General features: G+C 42.2%; 1 protein-coding gene across 3 annotated transcripts in view; it reads right to left on the bottom strand.

The window, feature by feature from the left end:
• Positions 1-1,482: 1,482 nt before the first annotated feature.
• Positions 1,483-25,425, bottom strand: part of slc8a1b (solute carrier family 8 member 1b) — a 146,079-nt gene continuing 122,136 nt past the window's right edge. For all 3 annotated transcript variants that reach the window (XM_069658870.1, XM_069658872.1, XM_069658871.1), the window contains exons 7-11: positions 22,885-22,984; positions 10,761-10,946; positions 10,569-10,658; positions 4,316-4,419; positions 1,483-4,181 (exon numbers count right to left, since the gene is read on the bottom strand). In XM_069658870.1, coding sequence (XP_069514971.1) covers positions 3,909-4,181; positions 4,316-4,419; positions 10,569-10,658; positions 10,761-10,946; positions 22,885-22,984 — 753 coding nt within the window. In that variant the 3' untranslated portion in view covers positions 1,483-3,908. The remainder of the gene's footprint in view (positions 4,182-4,315; positions 4,420-10,568; positions 10,659-10,760; positions 10,947-22,884; positions 22,985-25,425) is intronic.

The following is a 25,425-nucleotide window of genomic DNA, read 5'->3' as shown; positions in this document are numbered from 1 at the left end:
TAAATCCAACACGATTTAACATCTCAAAGATAATTTATACCCTGTTGAAGTTACTCAAAAAGTGAGGCAAGCAGCTTCCACAATGTTATTTTGTTTTGCGCAAGCTAGCAAATCTTTTTACAGTGTATAAACCTTAAGCTTCATGCCAGTGAAGAGACAAATGCATACAAATTTAAATAGAAAGATTCTGGTTAGGTTTAAACAACGACAAGGCATTTTTTGTCTCTTTACAGAGTGTTAATGAAATATGAATAATATTTGGTGGTTTTAAGAAAGATCCATTGGTTAGAAAACCCTTTACAGGTTGGACTGTAAATATTAAGTTTCTGATAGAAAGATTTCCCTTTGGCAAAACAGGGGTAAACTGCCACTCCAAGGCCTTCACGAGACAACAGCTACTCTAATGGAGAGCCACACATTGTAAAGAGTTTGACAAATGCAAGTAACTGCACGCCACAGCATTTATTAGAGTTTGGAGGTCGCCAGATTTCTGTATGCAAGCCATATTGGTGGAACTTGGAGTAGTATCAGCTGTGGAAATTTTCAATCAGTCACATCATTTGGTGAATCATTATGTATACGTCGAACATTTCTAAGATAACAGGAACAACAACAGGTTGTCGTCAAGATACTGTGGATTTGCCAAACTCATCCAATCCAAAGCTCTGCTCAGCTCTGCTCTCTCACAGGGGTTGAAAGCTGTCTGTGACAAGATTTTTGCCAAGTTTTAAATGGATTACATCTAGCCCAGACTACTTACTTTACAGATGACACTTAAAATACGACTTATTATATTACACATCAAGTAAAAAAACACAACATCAGCAGGTAAATTCTGGCCAATTCAGATGCATAAAGTATAGTGCCATTCGACAAACAATGGACTTTTAGAACGCCTAAATATACAGTCAGTTTTGTGAAAGTTGAGATCTTTGTGATTTTGGCTAAACAAGTAAAATAGTTAACAGTCTTAAGTGTAAACCTCTCTGATAGTCGAGATACAGCAGGCCTGAAGATTTCTACACATATTCAGGACAGGTTTCTAGGCCACTTTTCCCTGTTTTGTTTGTCTGTTTATGACTGACTCATGAAAGAAGATTCCCAGCCAGTTGGTGTCTGATAATGTCATTTTGGTGTGGTTCATTTAACTACTACTACTAATGAAGGTTTAGTATTCTAGTGTTGATAGTGTTCATGCTCCTGAAAGTAGCTGTTTATTAGGTAGTCCAGCACTTAATATGGGTGTTAGAAAAAGCTTAGCTGTTACTTGAGATCACTATTGGTAGGAAGGGGCCTGAAACAGCATATCTTGTGTTTTCAAAACCCTTAGTTACCTTTAAGGCCATGGCCCCAACTTTCTAGGTTGAAACTCTCCTAAAATTCATTGCGAGAAGGGCTTAGACTATGTGTGTTGTTACACTCCAAACCAATACAATCCTCTTACAGATTACTTGACTGCAGAAGCTATTTTTTAGTTTTTCCTGCATCATAATGTCACATTAGCAGTATAGTCATTTACTTGATCCAGCTCCTTTTGACTTGTTAATGTTGCATGCTGGAGTTATGAACTCCACCTTTACAGGGCCATGTGGTTATCCAGGACTGGTTATCTTAGATCCTGATTAGTGTAACCCAACCAGAACCTGTCAACTTAACTTGATACAGATCCCAGAGGGATAGTTTTGGGGGGTTGTTTTTGGGCACAAGATTAGATGTACCCTATGATAGATGACCCAACAGGGCTTCCACAATACAACAGAATTGACTTGTATCTGTTGGTAAGACTTCTTCATTAGCAGCAAATAATTTTGAAATATATGTTTATCTGATGGCTCCAATGTTAAGACTGAAAACTAGTGGCTTAAGTAAAATTTCAATGGTTGATTACGAAGGCCGGCACAAAGCAGGAAATCCCGCAGATTACACTGTGGTTCTTTATTCAAGAGCAAACACCTGGCCTTGAATAAAGACAAGAGTACTTCCTTTGGGTTAAAGCATTCATGAGCCACATGCCTAAAGGGTGGCATATTTATGAAGAGTAATGATGAGTTGAAGTGTCAAGAACATTGCAGGGATGGTATGATTTGGAACAAGACTAATCTTTGGTAGTCTTCGTAATCAACTGCGAAAGACTCCAAAAAATGGTTGAAGCCTTGTTTGATCAAGCGCTGTGGAACATTGGGTCGGTTTTTCTAATAGTTAGGTGTCTCTGGATACTTGGTCTTACAATGTCCGCACTCAATGACTGTCCATTTATGAAGTATTGGTATTACTTTTAAAGCCATAGTTAAAGCAAATGTCCTTACAACTGAGCAGATGGTGTATAATGTTAAGGAATACAAATCCCTGTTATATAGCCCCCTAAAGACCAATCTTTGTGAAGAATTATAAATCAAGGGTCAGGGTTATGGATTAGTGGTTGTTTCTTACAAAGCCCTTGAGGATTTTTGATTGGTCCGCTGACCAGCCAGGGGGAGGTGCTTAAGACACACAGGGACAATGACCGGAGCTGGGAAAGCGGCATCAATGTGACAGAGTTAGTTGAGAAACAGACAGCCTATGAGGTTTCACAGAGGGCGGTACCTATGTTTTTAAGTCTATTGCAATGTTACGACTGACACATGATCGTGGCAATGTCATTGGTGGAAAACAAGTTGATAGAGTTCCACAGTTTAAAAAAAACCGAACAAAAACAAACACGTACGATCAACCTAAGTATTTATGCAATGATAATAGTTTCTCTAACAGTTTTAAACGGTAGAGTGGCCGTTTTGTCTTTTCAGACGTGGCCTTATTAAAGGTAAAAGCACACTAACCCCTTCTTGATTCAAATTAGACCTTAAATCATTTATATCTACAGTATTAAGCAACAGAGCGAGGGCCCGGTCAGGAGCGCATGGCAGAACCAAGACATTCAGAAGAACCATATTGGAGCTGTTGTGTACCTTCAGCTCTTTGTATTTACATTTCTAACCTCAGTGACGTTCAAAACTTCATTTGATCTTGCCCTCCCACAAAAGAGTCTTATTCAGCTTTTCTACAGGCTGTGAGAGTAAAAGTCAAAAAGACCTGGAATACGAAAGCATATTCTGTCTCACGTAGCGACAGCATAACGAGAGGCGTTTTTTTTCACAGTACTTGACCATCTTCCAACAACACACAAGCACAGAAACGCACAGTCACACACCAAAACGCACACAGTTTGTTGTCATCAAACAGGTGCGGCAATACATCCAGTTTCTTCTGATCGTGTTTTCAGTATCATCAGGCCATGCATCTACATACTCATAAAGTTATTCTTGGATCTTCTTCTATCTCATCCGTGCCTGTTACTGTAAATGAATGCTGGAGAAGCACTGCTCCATCTGGATGGGGTTTAATGGGATGGCTGTTGTTGATGCCATGTATCCTTGGAGCTGTGATGGTGTGTCTGTTTCTTTAACCTTTCTCTCCTTGTCTTTTTAAACTCATACTGATTTCTGCATGGTGGAACCAGCTGGGACACAATTGGGGATGAGGTTTATAAGTTTAAAATGAGGGTGGGTTTAAGACAGCTTGATTGGTTTGGATTTAGATATCGAAACCAAAAATTGTATTCCTTCCTTATTAATTTTTCTGCCAGTTTTCCATCTTCTGAGCTCTCTAGCTCCTATAATTTTCCTGTTTGTTGTTGTCCTTTCATACCATGTCCTTACTTCCTTCAATTCCATTAGATGCTTTAATGTGTCCTTCATTCCTTCATCTGTACATCCATCCATTCAACCATCATTATATCTATTGCGTAAAGGGAGGGAGTGATCAATGAGACAGCCTTAATTTCCAAATCCATCCATTCATCCACCTCCCCTTGGATTCTTCCTCCATGTTCTCCTTCTGTCCCACCCTTCTCTTCATCATCTCCTGTTATCTTAGAAGCCCTGGATGTGGCAGTAGGCCTCCAGTGAGGAGAAGAGGATGTAGAGGAGCCACAGGCTGATGAACAGCATGGTGGTCAGGACCTTCGAAGTCCGGGGCCCGCCCAGCTCTCCACCGATCTCTGGCCGCCGCCTGTACATCAGTGTACCGACGCTGATGAAGGCAAAGATGGTGAAGAGTGTGACAGAGAAGGCCAGCCTGCCTGGATCCACCCTGAACTCCTCCCCATTGCTGTTGTGGTAGATGGCAGCGATGGACCAGGCCACCTGTCAAAGATCAGCAGAATCAAACTGAATAACATGACAAAAAGTGACTGTAAAGTACAAGAGAAGTAAAAAGACCTATGTGATGGACCATAACGCCAGCGATGAATGAGGAATTAATCCTTAAATTGACTCACCCCAATGCCCAAGAAAACATTGACAGCGTTGGAGCCTGTCACATTACCGATGGATGCGTCTGCATACTGATCCTGGATAGCAGCTACCTTACTGGCAAAGGTATCTGGGCAGAGAAAGACATGGTGGAGATGCGTCAAATTTGGGCATGCTTGGCATTTACTATCAGCAAATGCTATTCCATGGATGGTTATCTTAGGCCTTGCTATACTGTAGGAAAGGTGGGACCAAAGTCTTGTGTTGATGTCTTCGTGTGGTAAGGAGAGGTAAGGCCATCTGCTAACACAAACTGTTAATTTGAATTTACAACAGAGAGAGACGAGGAATTGTTAATGTCATTTTGGAAGCTCTTCAACCTGAGAAGTAGACAGGGTTGGACTTATTGTGGACCATGATGTACACTTCCCATTTGGGCAAAGTTATCCATTTCCATTGTGCAAATCTTACAGGACATATGTTAAGAAATCTGGAGATCTATAAAGGAGGAGCAAAACTTTGGATGATATGTCTTTTGATCTGGGTGTGAAGATTGAAGATACAGTATTTTCTGTTGATCGACCGTATGGTTTAAGCGACATAGAGAGGGAATGCCGTGCAAGAGAAAGTGTGGAAGTGGGGTGTCAAAGATGCAGTACCACAAGGTCCAAAAGGCGACTGGACTTGATTGAAGTTCTGGAAGACCTTTCTCCTCTAATCCAAAAGGCTTCTTCAGTTCTGCAGATCCCTTTAGGAGTTCTGAAGAAGCCTTTTCGGATGAGAGGTGAAATGTCTTCAAGAACTTCAACCAAGTCCAGTTGTCTTTTGGACGAAGCTTTGAATTACCATGACCTGGATGACTAAGAACCTTCACAGACGTAGTCACACCAAAACCTTCCTTTCTCTGCACTGAGCATAGACATACATTGTGATCACTGAAAGAGATCATATAAGTCAGGAATAATACTATTTGATTGGCGCACAAAGTCGGAACAAGTGGAATAATTTCAAAGCTAACGTCTGGATTGGTATACCAGTTGGTGTGGACAATAATGCCTTTAATAAGATTTTAATACAGTGACTTGAAATAAACTATGACCTTTTCTCTAGTTCACAGTGCCAGATATATCCCCCACCACTTAGTGTAATCAGTAGAGACAAGGTAGAGACGTAACCTTTTTTTAAATAACAGATGATGTGGTTATAAAGACATGACAGGAAGTTGTTGGCGCTCAGACTCTACAGGGAGATTTTGCAATACAAGGAACATTTGCAGCAGTAAGATACGTCCCCTTTGGACTCAAGGCATTGATCGTGGAGGTGGTGGATCATGACTACTGATGAAGCTGATAAACTGCAAAGACTGGGCAGTGATGGGGAGGAGGGGTGCATAAACGGAAGCATGAATGAACTGGTGGTCCAGAAAGGGTGATATTTAAAGAGACAGTATCATGATGACAATGAGAGTGTCTTGCAGCATGCTATTGGAAAGATGTGACCAGCTGATGAGAACAGCTGTTATCTCAATAGAAAGCCCTTGACAATGTCGGCAGGAAATTACGAGTGAGCATTCAAGCGAGGAGTGCATGCAAAATGGTTTGAGTAATAAACTAGGGATCTTGCATGTAAAATCTCTTGGCCAGAGTTTTATCGGAAAATGAGGAGATCAAAAACCTGATTCTGGATTCAGAGGACCAAACCTTACCACTGCCGTTATACAAGTGTCATTGCGCGCTGCCCTTAAAATGTGCTATCTGTAGTAAAACAGGGGCTGTATATTTCTACGGTACAAACAGGTTTATGCTTGGAACTGATCTCCACCTCGGTATGCAGTCATTTTTGAGTTACACAAGAACAAAGTAACAGCGTAGGACACTCTTGATAAATGCAGAACACTTAAAATTATTAATACAGAACACTGTGCAAATCCCCTTTTCCACATTTAAACAGGGAACCTTAAATTAGAAACCAAATCTTTAATCCTGTTACACTGTTCTGTCGCTGGCAGCCAGCACAGACCGGATTTGGTCCAAGATCAATAATTTACAAGGCTGAGCCTCAGTTTGCAGGGGCAAACAAATCTTGGCCTGACAACTAATCAGCATGACGCTGCTTAGTCCCAAAATGTTCCCCCGGTTTTATGCTTGCCAAGCTACAGCAGCTCCAAAGGCATGGTCTTCTTCGCGGTATTGAAAGGGGCAGTGGAGAGTGTGCCAAATCTCAACAATGGGCTCTAGGCTGAGAGCACAATGACTGAGCGAACGGCCAAATGGTCAGTTAGCACTCTTTTCTTGCGCTAATTTCCGTGCCATCTTCTCTTTGTTAGCGATTCATGTCCTTGTCCTTTTTTCTGCCAGTTACAGTGAGAAAACCACAAAAAATGGAGAGAAAACGCAAGGAAGTGAAGGAGAAATATAGGGGAGAGGGCTTTCTTAAAGGGCCGGCAAAACTGGTGCTGGAAAAGATGATGACGGGAGGGCCGGACGAGGCAATGAGCCAAAGAAGAGTCCAGCAAAGATAAATCTCCCCGAACACCTTAAAGCTTCAAGGACAAGCCTGCTGAGCTCAAGTGTGTTTCAGTATGTGTTTGTGTGTGTATTAATTTGTGCCCGTGTGTGTGCGTTCCTATGTTCGGTACATGCATGTCACTGTCTTCGTGTGTTAGTGCCACCTGGGTCCCATCTGATGCCATGCCTCCACCAGCTGGTAAAGGCCTGTGCATGTGCGTGTTGTTCATCATCGGTCTTTCAGAGCTTGTGTGCCTGATAAAAAGGGTGAGTGCGTGGGTGCTCGCATGTTCGGCCTCGGCGCGTGTGTGCGTGTGCATGGGTTCCACTCTGCAGCTCCTTCTGTGTGAGTATTCCTCCCCGGAGAATTTTCTGCCCTTTTCGTCTGCCTCTCTGTCAATCAACCCGTCTCCCTCTCTCTATGTCTGCCTCCTCATCCTCTTGCTCCCGCTCGCCTTCCTCTCTCTGCTGTTCCCTCTCGCCTCTTAAAATGGAAGAACTCACTGGAGGGCTTTCATGTCCTCATGGAAATCTAGCACTCTCTGTGCATGTGTAAATTTTTGCCTGGTGGTGGTGTTGGAGGAAAGGTATTAAAGATGAGGATCCATCCTCTCGGGGGCATAAATATCACTGGGAAGTTTCAAGGAGATCTGTCCCTTAGCTCTTGTCATACCTCTTCATGGATTAGATTGTTGCTCAGTGGATAATTTGTGCGGATTCTGATGCTAGACAAAAGGTCGTGGGAATACAAATATCGTTACAAATCATCTTCTTGAGACTTTCGAATGAGGCTACTACATTTTTAAAATAAACTTAGTGGCAGTCTGAGCAGGCCTTTTCAAGATAATCTGTCTTGACTAAAGTGTTCAAGACGATTCTGCTCTTACTGGGTGTCTGTTATAGTGAAGAGAAACACCAATCAAGACGAAGAGGGCCTTTCTGTGTGGAGTTGGCATGTTCTCCCCGTGCATGTCTGAGTTCCCTCCGCGTGCTCTGGCTTCCTCCCATAGTCCAAAGACATGCTCGTTCGGTTCATTGGTCTAAAATTGACGGTAGGTGTGAATATGAGCGTGAAAGATTGTCTGTCTCTATGTGTCAGCCCTGTGATTGACTGCTGATCAGTCTAGGGTGTACCCCGCCTCTCGCCCAATGACAGCTGGGATTGGCTCCAGCCTTGAACAGGATAAGCGGTATAGATAAGGGATAGTACATAAATGATCATTGTATTGGCAAGTCTAATTTAAGTCTTCTTACCCCTGTTGTCTTTAACCTCAGGAGACCAGTTGCTTAGAAAGTCTTCAATGATTCTACTTTATAAATACTATGAAAAGTTCTCTGTTGATCTTAAGCAAGTTCTATTTTTGCAACTGAGACTTAATGCCACCTTAATGCTCCCTAATGAGGTTGGATATGTTTCCATCTAATGTCATTTAAATTGATGCAGTTTGCTTCTATTTTTACCTCGGTCAAAGTCTTTTACACATAAAGGCAATACTTAAAGTTGTAATCTCGAAGATCTCAGTTTGGTTCTTTTAAGTTAAGTTCCGGTTGTAACTCTTGATTTTCCTCGCTGACGGTCGCTTTCCTTTTTAGACTGTTTGCCTTCATCTGAGCGTTGAATTTGATTCTTTTTCTTTGGATTTTCACTAATTTTTGAAGTTGTATCTGTAGTCATCGATCTTTTCTTTGTTTGTTCAGCCATAGTAGATTACTGTTAACTCGCAACTTCTGCAGAGACCGGAAAAGCAGCCGCTTAGCTCCGCCTACCCTCTCTGGCAGACCAACCACTGCTGGCTGATGGAAAACACGTCACTAACTGGGCGCCGCTTGTGATTTATTCCACCAAAGTCGCCACAGACACCCAGTCCATAACACTGCAAATGCAAACGCTTTCATCAGTGGGCCAATCACAATTGTGTTTCCTTATTTAACGATAGATAGTGACTTAACAGACATTTATTTAAATGAAAATCTCTTTAAAATTGTAATAATAAATCTCTATAGATGCTTTATTGTGCAGAACCAGCTCTTACACAGCGCTTTATGATGTCCTATGTAACTGTTGTTTATACCTTTGAGCCTCAAAGCGCATTTTTCTCAGTTTAACTATAGTTACTGACTTTCTGCAGCGGCATGAGATGATGCATAGTCTGCTGTAAATGAACTTTATAGCTGTAAACTGATGAGGCTCCAGGGTTTCACCTGAATCCCAAACCAACTACAAATGTCATTTTTTTGAGTGTCTATTTCTCTTTTAAAAGCTCGGCTGCAGTTTGTTTTCTTCCATTCCTCTTCAGTGTGTGTGCGTGTGTTTGCCTGTGTGTGTGTGTGTGTGTGAGTTTGTGCATGTGTGGGTGTGTGTTAGCCTGGCTAACTGTGATAAACGAGGTTAATCATCAGGGAACCACATCGCCGGATGGGTTTTATTAACTGTAGCCACAGAACTTGAGGTCTGTTTCTTAGAGTGTGTGTGTGTGTGTGTGTGTGTGTGTGTGGGCCATGGGAGGCTTTGTTAATAAGGCTGAGAGCTTCAGAAAGGCTGAAGCACTTTGTTTCCATCTTGTATCTCCCCACATTGTGCGTGTTGTGTGTGTATGTGCATTTCTAACTTTCATGCAGCTGTGTGTGTTTGTCTGTTAGGTATTGTGTATCATTTAAGTATTACATTTTCTGTTAGTGTACATATATGTTTGTGCTCTATGTGTGTGTGTGTGTGTGTGTGTGTGTGTGTAAGAGAATGTAATAAATCATTTTACCCTTGAGCTCCGTAAATGGGCGGACAGAGACCACCTGAGCCTGACATGACAGATAGCCCTATGCTAATAACACACGGTGGTCACAGTGCAGGTGTGTGTGCATGTGTGTGCACCTCTGTGTGTTTGTGTGCAAGACCTATTTGGAGCTTTAATATGTCAGTATGGTGCAAGATTGTGTGAATCTGTTCGTAAAAGTAATTACAGTTGTTACATCTGGAATTCAAGCATGTGCTGCATGTGTGTGTGTGTGTGTGTGTGTGTGTGTGTGTGTGTGTGTGTGTGTGTGTGTGTGTGTGTGTGCAGGAGACCGAGGCCAAGGTTAAAACATATTTAGCCAGCCGTTGCAGTCGCCGCTCGTTCTTCACATTTAGAGGATGATCCATGCCGCTGTCTGCAGGCTGCACTAGTCCCCTCTAACAGGCTCCCACATATAAAGACACACTGGAGAGACTGGGAGGTACTGGGCCAGTCAAGGTAAAAGGTCCCACAGCAGGGTGATGAAATAAGCTTTGAATTCTGTTTTTATGCATTCTGTTGCATCTTTAGCTACTTTAAATAAAATGAAAAATGTTTGCAGCAAAACACCGGTGTCTGGAGAAGGCTCAGCAGTGTTCATTTCCCCGTTTATGGCTGCCGTTGATTCGCTCTGTCTGATTGTTCTTTTAAAGAGCACTTACTTTACTGCAGCGTTTCATAAAACAGTTATCAATACAGCGGGGACAGACTCGGTTAAAGACATGGGAGGAACTGAAGCTTCTAGTAATAAAAACTGAAGCAAGCAGTTGAAAATGTCAGGTGCTCCCTGAAGGCAATCATTGATGAACACAAATATATTCCTAAATTGAAGACCTCGGGGTATTTTATGCTCATAAAGGCCCTATGAAGCTAAATGTCAAATGTGGGAGAGAGAAAGGTCTGTGATTAAAGATGGCGGAAAGTCCAATAGCTGGATATCTAAGATAAGATTGGAGCAGAGCCAACATATAAGGAACGTGCAAACTAATACAGACACTAACCTGGTACAGAGGTTCCCAATGCAACAAATACTACTGCTGTGACTGAGTCCTTTAGGCCCACTGTGCAGCCAAAATGAGAGGCCAGGTCCCCTGTAATGATAAGACAGGAACATCATACATGTCATAAGTCACCTGTTATTCATTTTAATTTGCTTAAATATATTTATGTTACAGTTTTATCGGTCATCATACCAATGACGGCGGTGAGCAGTCCGATCATGCAGATGGAGACGACGAAGCAGGCCCAGCCGTTCCAGTACTCTGTCGGCGGGACGAAGGCAAACAGGACCTTCCAGAACACGGTCAGGAAGTGCATGACGTAGTCGAAACACGACGGCAGCTTCTCCTCCCCGCACTCGTCGTCGTCATCGTCCTCGCCTGGGAGGAAAGAGAAAAAGACGTTCAGTGGGAGTTTGTCAGCGTGACGTTCAATGACCTGGTTCAATTCCCGTCAAATGTCTCACCTGCAGCTCCCAGAGAAAACACAGATTGCTTACGGGCATGAAATAGAGCTCATAAATTGTTACTTAGGTTAGGCTGCTTGCAGGAACTTCCTCTTTCTGTGAATAAAACAGTTCAGAGAAAAAAAGGAAAGGCAGAAAGTGAAGAAGAGCTGCAGCTCCTGTTTGACTGTAAATGAGGGAATATTGATCCCAGTATGGAGCAATCAAATCAACTAATGACTCATCTGAGACTCAGATCTGGCGCAGACATCATGACTCGGGGAATCTGGTCACATCTGAGCACCATCCACCATCTTAAACTTAATGATGGCCATCGCACTGTAGGAGACTTTTTATTGTAAACCAACAATAGAAAATCTAAACTAAGATAAGAGCCCCTTCAGTGATCATCAGATTGTCAGTGTCCAGTATTTACAGACACTTTATACATTTAATTTAACTACAGCCAAGGGTAACTACTCAAGATGTGATTAAAAAGGAATGACTTCCACTACTGTTAACTACAGTTTAGCTTAAACAGTAGAGTCTGTAACAATACAATTAAAAAGCATTTTCATAATGAGACAAAATTTAAAATAATTTGCTGGTTAAATTGTTTTTATGCTTGTTACAAAATAACAGTCTGAAAAGTGATTTGTCAAAACTCTTATAATTAAAGCTGCTGCGAGGAACTTTCAGTGTGTGTGTTGATTTTGGCGCCCCCTGTGGACAAAGCTGTACCTCTTATCTCTTTGCTGATTTTGTCCTGTAAGTGCTTAAAAAATCTCATCCTGCTTTCTTTAACAGTCATATGTATCACTCAGTTTAACTTTTTACGCTGGGAAATGTAAACAAAAGCAGCGTGCAGTTAATCTCTTCGTCTGACACATACCCCCCGCCAGCAGTTTCAGGCATTCAAAATAACTATATAGAAATAATCAATCTTGTTGCTGATGGTCTGGTTTGCTTTTGTAGCTCATATAGAGTCATCAGAATACATTTCAGTCTGTTTCGTAAGCAGTGAAAAACTCCTCACAGGAGCTTTAAGTAAATTGCTAAAGGATAATAAGTTCATGTCCATGACTGACCTGAGACACCTGCAGTGCAAAAGATGAAAGCACTCTGTCTGTCTCTCTTTCCCTCTTGCAGACAGAAAGACTATATTACTAAGTCTATGGTGACAGAAAGTTAGACAGAATTTCAGAGATATATAAAAAACAGACTCATTATGACCCACTGACTCGCAGGTGTGTGTGTGTGTGTGTGTGTGTGTGTGTGTGATGTCAATAGAGTGTAATCATTGCGTCGGGGCATGGACTACCGCCAACCATTCTGTAAACAACATTGTGTTTGTTTGTGTGTGTTTATCCTTGTATGTCTTCTGAACAGTTCAAACATGAAATTTAAATGACTCTTCTCACTCGATGAAGGAGATACACACACACACACACACACACACACACACACACACGCACACACACAATTAGCAGTCTACGCACCCCTCTTAGTCGTCTGCTGTTCCACTCAATTTGTAAATGAGTGAAATGAATGAGTAAACCAGCTACCTGCTGCTTCCACACTGGCTGGGTAAGTCCCAGTGAAAGCTATCACCTCTTATTGATTTCACCGCATGCACTGCGCAGAATTAACCTCTTTCAGAGCTGCTGATGCATTCAAATGATCAAAAACATCCAAACAAAAATTGCCTGCACTTTAACTGAGCTTAGAGGGAGAGGATTAATCTGCAGGGCACACTTTAAGACATATTTAATTAAAAAAGAGACATGAAAGTGTAGTTAAAAAGACTTGTTCTTTGTGTATGACCTTATAGTTTGACACCACAGGGTTGTTTTTAGGGTTTCGGCACACGAAAAACAAGATTAAAAAAACACCTTAATTGGTTTTTTGAAGTAAACATTTGGATAAAATCAATAACTGAATATTATTTAAGATGCAAGCAGCATTTCTAATCGATTGGATGAGGTGGATTTTGCTTCGTTGAAACCAGAGGCTGAGCAGAGCCAAACTGAGACACTCTCTCAAAGGCACGCTACTCTTTCAGTAAGTAATAAATTATATTCTTCTGGAATGTATCGTTTTGGGACTGAATGCATGAATGCATCAGCCTTGGCAAAAGTGTCACAACAGATAGAAAAAGAAGAAACCATCTCTTAAAAAGCCAAACTCAACACTTAAACTGACCTCGGCTCGACTTACAACCAAAATGATCTCCGAACAAGACGAGCGGTTTGCACAAAGTCACCCCTTTTGTTGACACTTTGAATCCTGAACTTCTCTTGTAAGTATAACGCTGCAAGACAGCATGATATTCAAGTCATTAAGCACAAGTCACGAAGCAGATCCAATGTGCAATTACTTTACATTAGCATGGGTTAACTCAAAGATAAATGTCCTCTGATGGGGCCAATATATCCTTAAAGAGGTCACGTACCTTGTTTAATGTAATTAAAAATAAATGCTTCCTTCACAGGGTGAGGGCTCGGGACAAATCAAATCATGAACTATAAATGAACAATGGAAGGTCAGTGCACAGAGCAATGGCCTCATCCACTTTTATGCTTTGGACACACACATAACACAGCTGGTAATGAATTATAAAACAAGACTCCACCTGAGTTATGTTTCCTTACAGCAGCCTCCCACACAGTCTGTTACAGCTGAACGGAGCCATTTCTTTCTCTTTCTCTGCTAATGTTCTTATATCACCGTGTCGGCCTCTCTCTTTGGTCTCTTTCTGTAACTGAATGTGTGGGTGTTGGTTTCGCGGTTGCCCCTAAGGCACCCATGGGAAAATTACAATGTGAGGTGACCCCTAATTACAATGAGGGTGACCAAACTGAGAAAAGTGGTGTTTTGGACAAGAAAATTTCGAATCATAGTGGCATTAAAAAACTAACTAACTAACTACTAACTTTATATACAGCTCACTATTTCTATTAAGGTGAATAATGTGCTCAAAGCACTATAAACATTAAGACCACAATCTTTTCCTGACCGTGGGCTGTAGGTCTACATATGGTTGGGATAGCCACGTCCCTACCAATGTTTTGGGAGGCGGGATTGTACCTACCAATAGCAACCAGCAAATACGTGTGCCTTATCTTTGGAGTAAAGTTATGTTAGATCATTCTGACGTGCCCTCTTTGAAGCTACGCCTCCATGTCACATTCACCCATACACACACTGATGGCCTAAGTGTCAATCTCCAGTCAGAATCGTTCATACCCGATGGCTCTGTCTTCGGGAGCAATTTGGGGTTCAGTGTCTCGCCCAAGGACACTTCGACATGTGTACTGTAGCAGTCAGGGATCGAACCCCCGACCTTTCCGATTAAGAGACGGTCGACTCCACCACTGAGCCACAGCCGCCCCAGCTGCTGGCTATGCTTACTGTCGCTTCCTCTATCCCAGCTTCTCAGCCAATCCGGTCGCTACATATGGCTGTTCACCAATGAGTCTGGTTCTGCCTGTTCGGAGGACGTTTTTTTCTTGCCGCTGTTGCCAAGTGCTTTTTCATTGGTGGATTAATGTTGGGTTGCTCTAAATAACAAAACAAAGAGTACGATCTTGACCTGCCGTTAATCCTTCATGTATACTGTCCTGAGATAATGTTTGCTATAATTTGACTATGAATAAACCTTGATTGACTGATTGGATTGAATGATTAGGCGGCGTCTCGTCACATTTAAATTTCATATTTGACGTAAGATAAGATTGATCCCCAGAGGGACAATCGGGACATATCAAGTGACAAACACAGGGAGATAAGAACTGATCAGGGTGCTGTGTGTGAGGTAAGTTTGGGAGATTAACTGACATGTTGTCGGGGTAATTTATGGTCCACTTCAGTTCTATGTCACCATTTGAGCATGTCTGTTTTACTAGTTGATAAATTAAACCAGCGTTATAAGGTAGCGTAACCATCCTGGCACAGTTTGTGGGCTTTATATATATTCATGTCTTTGGTACCTCTGAAACACGTCCCTTCCATTTGGCTCAGATTTATATGCTTCCTCATTCGTCCGCCTCTCCTTTCTTTCTGTGCCTGACATGCACACTCTCTCCTCTCCGCTCGCTTCTTATACTTCCCCGCTCAGTTAGGCGTCATACTGATAAAGTGGTTATCCAAAAGCAATTCTTTCCTTTTCTCCCTCACTCCGTCTTACACACTCTTTTCATCCTCGGCCACATTTTGCTGATAAAGCTTTTATATAATTGAATATTCTCTGTCACTCTCTGGCTTCATCCCTCTAAATCTCCCTCATCCCTCTACAACCTTCTGTCACTCTCTAAATGCCACCGACATACTCCTCGCTCCAGTGTGTGTGTGTGAGAGAGATTAGAGATCTTTGTTAGAGCCCTGTCAAAAACAGGAGGAAGAAGTAAGAAGGAAATACTGTCACAAGCAACAACAGACTCTAAATTTATATGAGATGCTCATTGGTTAGCGTCTCATGCTAATCTGGCAGCTGCTCACTCATGCATTTTTGTATAGCGAGGCACTAGAATGCTAATGAAAACCTACCCAATCTGACACGCACACACATATCAAAACTCTCTCGTGCCCTCCGGAGATGTTGGATGTGTGTTATCTCTTGCTGCTCACTGAGCGTGCCCAGAAGCAGCGTTGTCATAGGCCAGGGCAGATTAGGACTGCAGCGAGGTGTGTGGAAATGTGTGTGACTGCATGTAGGAGTGTGTGTTTAGAGTTATACAGTCTAAGATCAGAGGAGTAGAAGAATCATTTATATCCGCTGCCTGTTTGTGTAGACCCAAACATGCACGCACACGCAAGAGAGAGTGGACACACAAGTACCTTTGCGGAAAATAGTTCCAAGCGTTTTCCTTTACAGAGAAAAGGAGATACTGGATAATTCATGTCACGCTTTATGTTGACCGAACGCTGGGGTAAAAAGACACATTCAGTGATGCCGGATGATTTTCAAGAAGCGAAGAAGGAGAGCTGGGCTGCAGCTTCCTGAGCCCCACCACCTTTGACACAGACTGAAGGGAGTTTTTTTATTTAAGCAGAAACCAGAGAAAATCGCTCTCTTCAAACCCACCAGACTCCATTGACAAAAACAGTAATTTTACCTCACAGAACACGAGACTTGCTGGTCTACCGCTGCCTCGTTACACGTCACAACAACGCAAACAAACTAACCGATCAGGGTAGCGGTAGACCATCAGCAACTCCCGGGTTCTGCGAGTCTGGTGGCTATGAAGAGAGCTACAGTTCTACAAGAGAACTGCTGTTTCTGTTTAAACAAAGGATCTTACTCTTTGATAAAATCTCTCATCATTTTAACACCAACAGATGTAAATATAGGGCCCAGGTTTGAAAATAACAAATTTTCATTTTATTTAATTTACATTAGATGCATGTGTAATGTAACCATGGCAAAATGTGTTTATTATAAAAATCTGCGGGGTGGGAAATTAACTAAGTAACTTTTACTTCAAGGAGCCTCAGTCCTATCATGCTGTTACAGGGAGCTAATGCCATTATGGTAGGAAAAAATGCAGTTTGACTCTTTGGAGGACGCTATCCGCTTCTCCAATGGGCCCTGGAGGAGCATGCTAAACTACACTTCCTCAATCTAGGATGCCCGCCTCTGATGTCATGTCTCGTTCAAAATCGTCAGGTTTGAAATGTAGACTGCAGACCTGAAGATTTTTAGACGATCCACCGGTATATTCTCGTCGTATTTCGGATTCTATACCGCTCTGAGCCGTTGCCTGCAGCGAAACGGTAGTATTTCACTCCAGCGTCTCTCGCTGGGCTGTTCCTTTCAGAGGGATGGGCGCAATGCACGCTGGGTGTTGTAGGAATGTTGGATGGGCGAAAACAGGAGCTGTTTGTACAACTTCCTCCACAGCTATGGCGCCAATTTCAAATATTATTGCTTTTATCGATTACAGAGAACACCAGCTTTGACTGACAGCGGCTTTATCCAGGGGCGAACTGCTCCTTTAAGTACATTTTAAGTGAGCTAGTACTCACTTAAAATTTACTTTTACTTGAGTAGAATATTTCAGTAATCTTTACACCTCTGTATATAACACACACTTTAAATACAGTACTGATGTCAGTCATCCATGCATTTTCAAACGCAGCTACAGGGCTTTTTGACACGGATGATTACGATCAATGCACAGAGACACACTGCACTCATAAAACATAATAAGACGTCACATTCTGCAGGTCTTTGAACACACCGTGGTGCTTTTATAAAGACACGTCCATCATTTAGAAAGCCTTTTCTGTCCAGTCCAGTCTGAGACAGTGTCATCATTTTGCCCGGCTCGGTATTAAACGTATCTTACATTCATGATCATCTCTGCTCTGTTGGACATTTTATAACAGCGGTTGTCACACGCGGTCCATCAGTGGATGAGCCGGCCGGCCTGTCTTTTGACAAGCCAATCGGTCAGCCGGGAAACGAATCCATTAAATAACCAGTCAGTGAGTGAGTCAACCATTCATTGTCATTCACTGTCTAAAGAATGCAAATGAGAGTTGGCACAGGAGAGACGGACAGGTGGCGATGTGAAGTGAAGTACAATGAGGGTGAAAGAGGGAGGCTGCTGGTCTCTCAGGTGTTTATGAAAGACATAAAGGCTCATTACACGAGTTAAATCAATCTTTGGTATAACTTTGATTAATAATGTCAGATGCAACATCAATAATAAACGCCCTTTTCTTTGCTTTCAATGTTTACCATTGAATAACTCTGACCTATGAAATCTTTTCTTTCAGCGTGGACACATACAGTAAGTAATTACACACACACGCACACACACACATAGGGGAGGTGATAAAGAACGCTGTGTGGACTTAGTAATTAGAGGGCAGTGGAGTGTGTGCACAGCCTGTACATCAATCTCTTTCTCTTTCTTTCACTTTTCTCGCTCGCTCTCTGTCCGTCTCTCTTCCCTGATTTCCTTTCCATTGATTTTTTCCCCCTCCATCGTGTTTGTCCTCTTGTGTTTGTGTCTGCGCTCTCAGAGCAGGAGTATATTCTTCAATCGCGGACAAGTTGTGAAGTGTTTGGCCTTCGTGGACGGGGGGAATTATCGCAGCAACTCTTGCGTCACATAGCCGGATCCCTAATGTACATTTAAGAGGCAACACTGCGGAGGAAAGTCAGGGTCCTTCATGCTCTTGAACACAACATGTAAAAGATAACAAATGCATTAAGGACTCAGTATCACGACCATCCAGCTGCTCACCAAATGGCACCTTGGCAGGCTTCTCACATACTGTGTGCACAACTACACACACACACAGAACCTCTCTGTGTTAGCATATCAGAGGGAAAATTGTCCATTAGCTACGCGACAAACAAACACAAACACACACACACACACACACACACACACACACGCACACATGGGAAAACAGGTCAGTTCACACACACATCTGCACTCTGACATTTCAGGAGGCTGTAATGGTGGGATAAATGCAGGCCTCTTGCTTTGAAATGAATGTCATGTTCCCTGCAACATTGTACGTGCACGTGTGTGTACATATGTGCACATGAGTGTGATGCCAAATTGGAGCGGCCTAAAGGTTAAATCTCGGCCTTTTCGTGGCGGCCATCTTTGCAGAAAAGCTGTTCCAAATCTGCAATCTTCTTTAATTGAGCCGATAAACTGATTTTCTGTTTGCCAGTTTTGAGGCCAAATGTAAACACGAGGATCTTCAGACACTTCAGACGGAGGCTAACGATGAGCGAGACAATGAGAAATTCTAAACGTCTTCGGTCAAGAGGGAGCAATATATGAGGCTCCTTAAAAGTGTCTTCAATCTCGACTTACATCTAACACATTTAAGAGGGGATAAGAGAGTTAGGCAGGATGACAGAGGGAGGGAGGGTAAGAAATAGAGCCAAACAGAGAGAGAGAGATGAGATTAGACGAAGCTAGCTTATCAGCGTGTATCAAATCCACCACTGTATTAGAGACAGCCACTCTGGACTCGCTTGAACCAGCAGAGTGTGTTTGAAAGATTCAGCCGCCCAAGCTACAGCATGTCTCAATTTGGGCTTATCTTGTAAGGTTGTGTGTGTGTGTTCAGTTTGCAAGAAGCGTGTGTAACGTAAGAAAAAGATGTCAAAGATTTTAAGGCCATAAATGTCCTTCCTCGTATTCTTTCTTACTTCCTTCCCCCTTTTTTTTCTACCTTTCAGGCAATAAATAGAGTTGTTCGGCCCATTTAGCTTATTTTAAGTCAATGTTGTTGCAAGATTTCTAATAATATTTCAAATAAATGTCTTACTTTCCATCCTTTCTCCGTCATTTTTTGTCTTATTTTCTTATTTCTTCTTGTTTATCCTTCCATCTTTTCACCCTTCTTTACTTTAGTAAGTCAATGTCCATCATCTGGTCTTTTATCTTAGTTCCACCTTACCCTCTCTCTCTGTCTTTCGTCTCTACTGTCAACCTTCTTCTCTTATCTCCAGCACCCACCCACTCACCCACCCATCCATCAATCCATCCAGGAATCTACGAGGGAACAACAATCCCATCCAAGCCTAGAGCAGGTAAGAGAGGCAACACTCCAGGCACACTCGCGCCAAATCCAGAGATGTGGTTAAGGACATATCACGTAGTAAATAAACCCCAAGACCAGTTTCAGCTTCCTCAGGAAGTGGCTGAAAAGAGTAATCAAAACCTATAGTAGAGCAGGTGACCCCTGCTCGGCCTTATGCCACCGCCTCATGCCTCATCATGGGCTCTGCACATTTGTATTCCACAGGAGAAATAATGAATCTTTGACCTTCCTCCTCTGTGTGGTAAGTAAGACGGGGAGGCATGGAGGGAGAGTGTGGGAGACATGGAAACCGCGGACGTGCAGTAAATGGGGAAAAGAGGAATGGAGAACAGGAAGTGGGGCAGAATGAATCCACCTACAGTCAACACAAGATGGTATAAGTTAAATGGACTCGACTGTATTTTCCTACTCCCTCAGCGAGCACCTCTTTCTCACATTTTATTCTATTTAAATGTTTTCTCTCGACTCCCTCCGTGCTCTCGTTCCCATTATCAATCAGAAAGAGAGCAGGAAATAGTGCCGGCAATGTATTTCCACCCTAATCAGTCGCTTTGCAGCCGGGCGCCTCTCCATCCAATCAGCTGCCAGTTACATCTGCCGGCATCCGATCGGCTCGCAAACACTTTTGAGGTCACACAATCCAATCAGCTTCAGGTTTAAAGGCTCTCAAAATCACCCTCCTGTTTGATCTGGTGATGAATATGATTTGCCTCGTCAATTTTGTGTGTGTGTGTGTGTTTTTTGCGTATTGTGCTGCAGTTGACCCATGAAAGTTTACAGGCCCGGGAAATTCAGTCATTGTGTGAATACATTTTGATGAAGCCATATGTCTCTCTCTCGGTGTGTGTGCGTCTCTTTAGTGGAAACTGCACTCCCTGTCTTTTTACTGCTCTCTGTTTAACACACGCACACACACACAAAGCGCTCTGTCAGCCTAGACAAGCTAATCCCAGATAAGAGAGTGAAGACAGGCCTTTTCATTAATGGCATCAGCTCGCCAACAAAGGCTGGCTGACAGGCCGGCTAACTAAAGCACAACAAACACACACACCCACACACACACACACACAGGATGAAGTTATTTGAAGGCACTAAAGTGATTGAACAGGCTATAGACAAACAATACTTAAATAGAAACCCAGTTACAAAGAGAGCAGCAGCAGCAGTAAATTCAGTGTTGTCTTCCAACGATACATTCACAGCTGTTATCTGCACTATTTTCATCTAAAGTAAACACCGAACCAACGTCAAATAATGAAAGCGGTGCTCATACAAACGTCACTTATACAAAGAATTAAATGTAAAAACAATAAGTGTCAAACAAGGTTTTTTGCTGGACTTTCTCTTGGTTGGACGACAACCTCATGCTAACTCAGGAGTCTGTGGCAGTCTTTTACTGTCAGACAGACAGTCTTTAAGCTAGGCTAACTAACAGGCAGCTGTCTGTTGACTAATACATCTGTGGACTACACATCCCTGGTGTGTCTGGGATAGTCCCAGTTTCATCTGAGTCTGACAAAACAGATATAAAACCAAAAATCTTATGTCACTGCAGTCAGTGTGTCTTTGTCAAAGCTCTTGCTAGCTCATGAGTCATTGTCCACTGTCACACGTGAGGGTATTTGCTGGACGACAACCTCATGCTAACTCAGGAACTTGAGGTGTCTGGCCAAGAAGGTAGGCAGTCTTTTACTGTCAGACAGAGGCTAACTGTTTCCCCACTTACAGTCTTTAATCTAGGCTAAGGCAGCTGTCTGTTGACTAATACATCTGTGGACTACACATCCTGGGTCTGGCAAAACACATGTAAAACCAAAAATCTTATGCCAATGCAGTCAATGTTTCTTCGTCGGCGGTTAGCCTATAAGTCATTGTCCCTTGTCACATGCTATCACGGCTCTTTCCGACAGAACCTGTCAGTATGCTAATGCTTAGCTGTCATGCCCAAGAGCAAAAAAAATACTGTGTCCATGGTGTTCATAGTGTAGAAAGGTGCTCTCAGTAGGCCTGTTAAGTACTGAAGTTATTGTCCAACTTTGTCACAAAGGTAACAAAAGCTTTATATGCTCCTTTGTGCCCGACTCTTAAGCAGGTAAAACCCACACAGAGAGTGCTTAAGCATCCAAAAAACTGACAATAAGCCCCAAAATTAGTAAAAGTAAGTAAGATTGACAATAATCACATTACATTACTGTCAGAATGATTCGTTGGGAGACTGTTGGGAGGAAGTTCTAACGGTAGCAAGGAGAGGAAACTTTCTCTGTCTCCTCTCTTTCCCCATTAATGAGCTGCAGTGATGTTGTGCTGCCTCCAGAGGGCAAGTCACCACTACGAACCAATGAACTGTGAAGATTCTGCAGTGAAACAGAAAAGAGGCCTCTCTTTCTTATCCCTGCTTTCTGTTTCAACATCCAGTTTACTCTCTTCTCTCTTTAACTGACTTACATGTTGCATCAATTATTTCTATTTTTAAGGTCCACAGTGTACTCCTACTTTGTCGTCATACATGAACTCCTTTATTCTGTGCATTGTATTTCTCTCGATGCATTTTCTTTTTCCCAAAGCACATGTCTCTCTCTCTCTCTCTCTCTCTCTCTCTCTCTCTCTCTCTCTCTCTCCTTGCATAATAAATGGTCTCTCTCTCTTACAGCAGATTCCCTCATGTCTGACTGTTCCCATGAACGCTCTTCTTCTCCCTCTTCCCTCTTCATGCTACATTAACATCAGCATGGCCTAAAGAAGAGCTCGACAGTGACGAGATATTAATGTTAAATATCCCACTTCTTTTTTCTTCTGCCACATAAACACACACACACAACCCCGTTCTTCTGTCATTGTAGAGGCTGACACACACAGACACACAGTCGTTCCTACAATTGCTCTCAACATTATCTCCCATCTGGTCAGTGTTTGTCTGCCCAAACCATCAAACCAGGCCAGTCCACTTTCCAGTAACCATTAAAAATCATAAACACACACTGGCTTCCATGGAACCATGAAATCACCTCATTACGCACACACTCAGCCAGTATTTGATGCAATCGGCAGCACACACATCCAACATGATATTTTTGGTGATATTGATCGTTAGAGCACAGAAAGCAGCGGACTACAGAGAACGGAAAGGCCGTAAAATTGCAGCTGTTACACACTAAAGAGGTTTTATAAGCCACATACTCTCTCACACACACACACACATCTGCCTCCTGAAGCCACCTCAGATGACTCCAGTAAAATTGAAAGTTTAACGCCTGAACTATTAAACTGATAAACACAAGTGTCTTCAGTGGCCTTACCTGCGCTCACAGTGATGGCTTCTATGAACTGGTCCCTCCAGCTGTTGGTTCCTACCAGCAGAGCCAGGTTGGTCTTCTTTATCAGCTTATCCACCGTGTTCTGTAAAGCAGAGAGGGGAGACTGGATGGATATCACATCATAAAATCACTAATTGGTGAGGAAAAAGCCATTTCTTTAGTAAAAGAAATACGTTTGATTGCTTTACTCTGTTAAACAGGAAACAGGTAATATCCTTTCAGAGTAAAAGTTAGTGACAGTGGAGTCAGATGTTACAGGTTAATTCCTTTCAAGGGGGCCATGGTGTGCAGGAAATTGTTTATGGGAAATGTAGTCCTATCTTTGAGAGAAACTAGCACTTCTTATACAAACAAACAGAAACATAGACATATACACATAAATATCTTCACCCTTCTAATTCAATCAACCAATCCATCATCTATACCAGTGTTCATTTCGTTAACTTATTTACTTATATAGCACCTTTCATACAGACAGGCATGTAACCCAAAGTGCTTCACAAAGGAACAGACAGCAAAAACTCTTTTAAAAAGACTAAAACCAGGAAATATAAAGTAATAAAAAATAAGCTAAAAAAAGATGTGAAAAATTAATTACAAATTTAATCACTGCAGTAAAACCAATAAAATGTTCTTAATCAATAAATTAAAAACAGTAAAAAGTTTAAGACAAAATAAATACCAGAGATAAAACATTGATAAGAACTTTGGCATTAAAATGATTCCAAATTAATAGCAAGATTAGATATAAAGAGGCAGTGACTTCCATAGTTTAGGGGCATAAAAACAGAAAGCTCTGTCTGGGACACATGAGGAACATTTAAAAGGGAAGCATTCGAGGACCTCAGTGATCTGGCTGGGACATTAAAAGAAAGATGTAGTTTCATTAATGAAAATAATGACGATAAGTGTTCGTCGGCGGCTTTTTATTCCATGATGAAGATGAGTCGTTAACGAGCTAAAAACAGATTGTTGATAATAAAAACTCTTGTTATGTTTTGTTTCCGTGAACGAGACGTCTCAGGACTCAAATGTTAGCAGTGGGCTGTCGGACATTTAAAATCCATGACATTTTCCCCAAGCAATGCATTCCTGTAACTGGCGTGTGCAGCTCCACCTGAATATGAATCCGGCCCAGAGATACAGGTGATAATGTCCCAAAGTGGCAGCTTAACAACAACATTACGGCATCCAGGAGACACAACAGATGGAAACACCTTATTTTTTAATGCAATGTGCTGTAGTAACGGGAGATGGAGGAGGCCCTGTGGCTACAAGTTAAGATCGGTGGGAGAGTCGAGGCTAGATTATCCGACTAAGGTAAGGAATCCAGATATTATACACGAATAAATGTTGAGGGAGTGAAATGTTGCTTTACAGATTCAAACCTGGTACAACTTTACATGACTAAAATTAGACGAAAACTAATAAGCATTTTCTTCAGCTGCCAAAAGTAACACTGGTTTGGGGTCACGGCTGGGCTGGAGCTGATTCCAGCTGTCATTGGGCGAGAGACGAGGTACACCCTGGACTGGTCACCCTTCTAAGTGATATTCAAAAACACTTAACCCCTTTAGATACAGACAATTATTCATCCTTTCACACATCCTAAGCAGTTAAAAGTACCACTACACTTCTGTCTCTGTTTCAACTGCTCTCCCTTTCCTCCCCCCTTTCATTGTCTCCTTCATTCCTTGCATTTATTTTTCTTTGTTGCTTTTCTTCAAAGAGAAGAAGAAACTATGACATAATGAGATAACACACACATACCACTCATGCGTGCGTGCACACAGACACACACACACATTACACACTAATTAGCGCAGCAGTGGGGATGGCTCGCTCCTTCTCTCTCCACTTCAGAGGGAAACTGGGAAGCTAATTGTGTTGAATGGAGCTTAGGGGTGTAAATAGTGGCTCGCTGCTGCCGCGGACACACACATGCACGCAACACACACAACAGCTTTACTCCGCCTTTTGTATGTGAAGTGTTTATTTTACCATATTTAGCGTTGTTTTGTAATTCTGTTTTTTCTCCTTCTGTGTGACGCTCTTATTTCTCCCTCTTTCTTTTTGCAGCTCTCAGATCTTCACTTAACACTGAGATCAGCTGAATTAACTGAAATACACGTTATACATGCATGCACACGTGTGTCTCTGCAGAAGTACACAGATGTGTGCATTAAGGTGGGTAAATAAAGATATAAGAGATGTGCACTAACCCCAGTGTTGACCCAGCTGAAGGCAACAAATAGGAGGCTACCCATAATTCATTGCACTATTAAAAACATCTTCTTTCACTCTCTACCCTTTCTTTTTTTACCCAACATTTTTTAAGCCACTGACTGATAATCCTACATTTAATTTGATGTTATTTGATGACAACAATAAAGATTGTATGGTTCTTTCCTATATACCCCATGAAATGTTAGCTGCCATCGATCCTGTTGTTACAATGTTGAGCAGCCGAAACCCCAGATTTGACTCTGTTCTACATCTGCTCTATGTCCCTTGCAGTGTTGT

This window comes from Semicossyphus pulcher, unplaced genomic scaffold (assembly GCF_022749685.1).
Source record: "Semicossyphus pulcher isolate SPU_LCO1_2020_fin unplaced genomic scaffold, fSemPul1.0.p SCAF_12, whole genome shotgun sequence".
NCBI classification, from domain to species: Eukaryota; Metazoa; Chordata; class Actinopteri; order Labriformes; family Labridae; genus Semicossyphus; species Semicossyphus pulcher.
The sequence above is the reverse complement of the archived record's forward strand: the minus strand, read 5'-3'. Positions and strand labels throughout refer to the sequence as shown.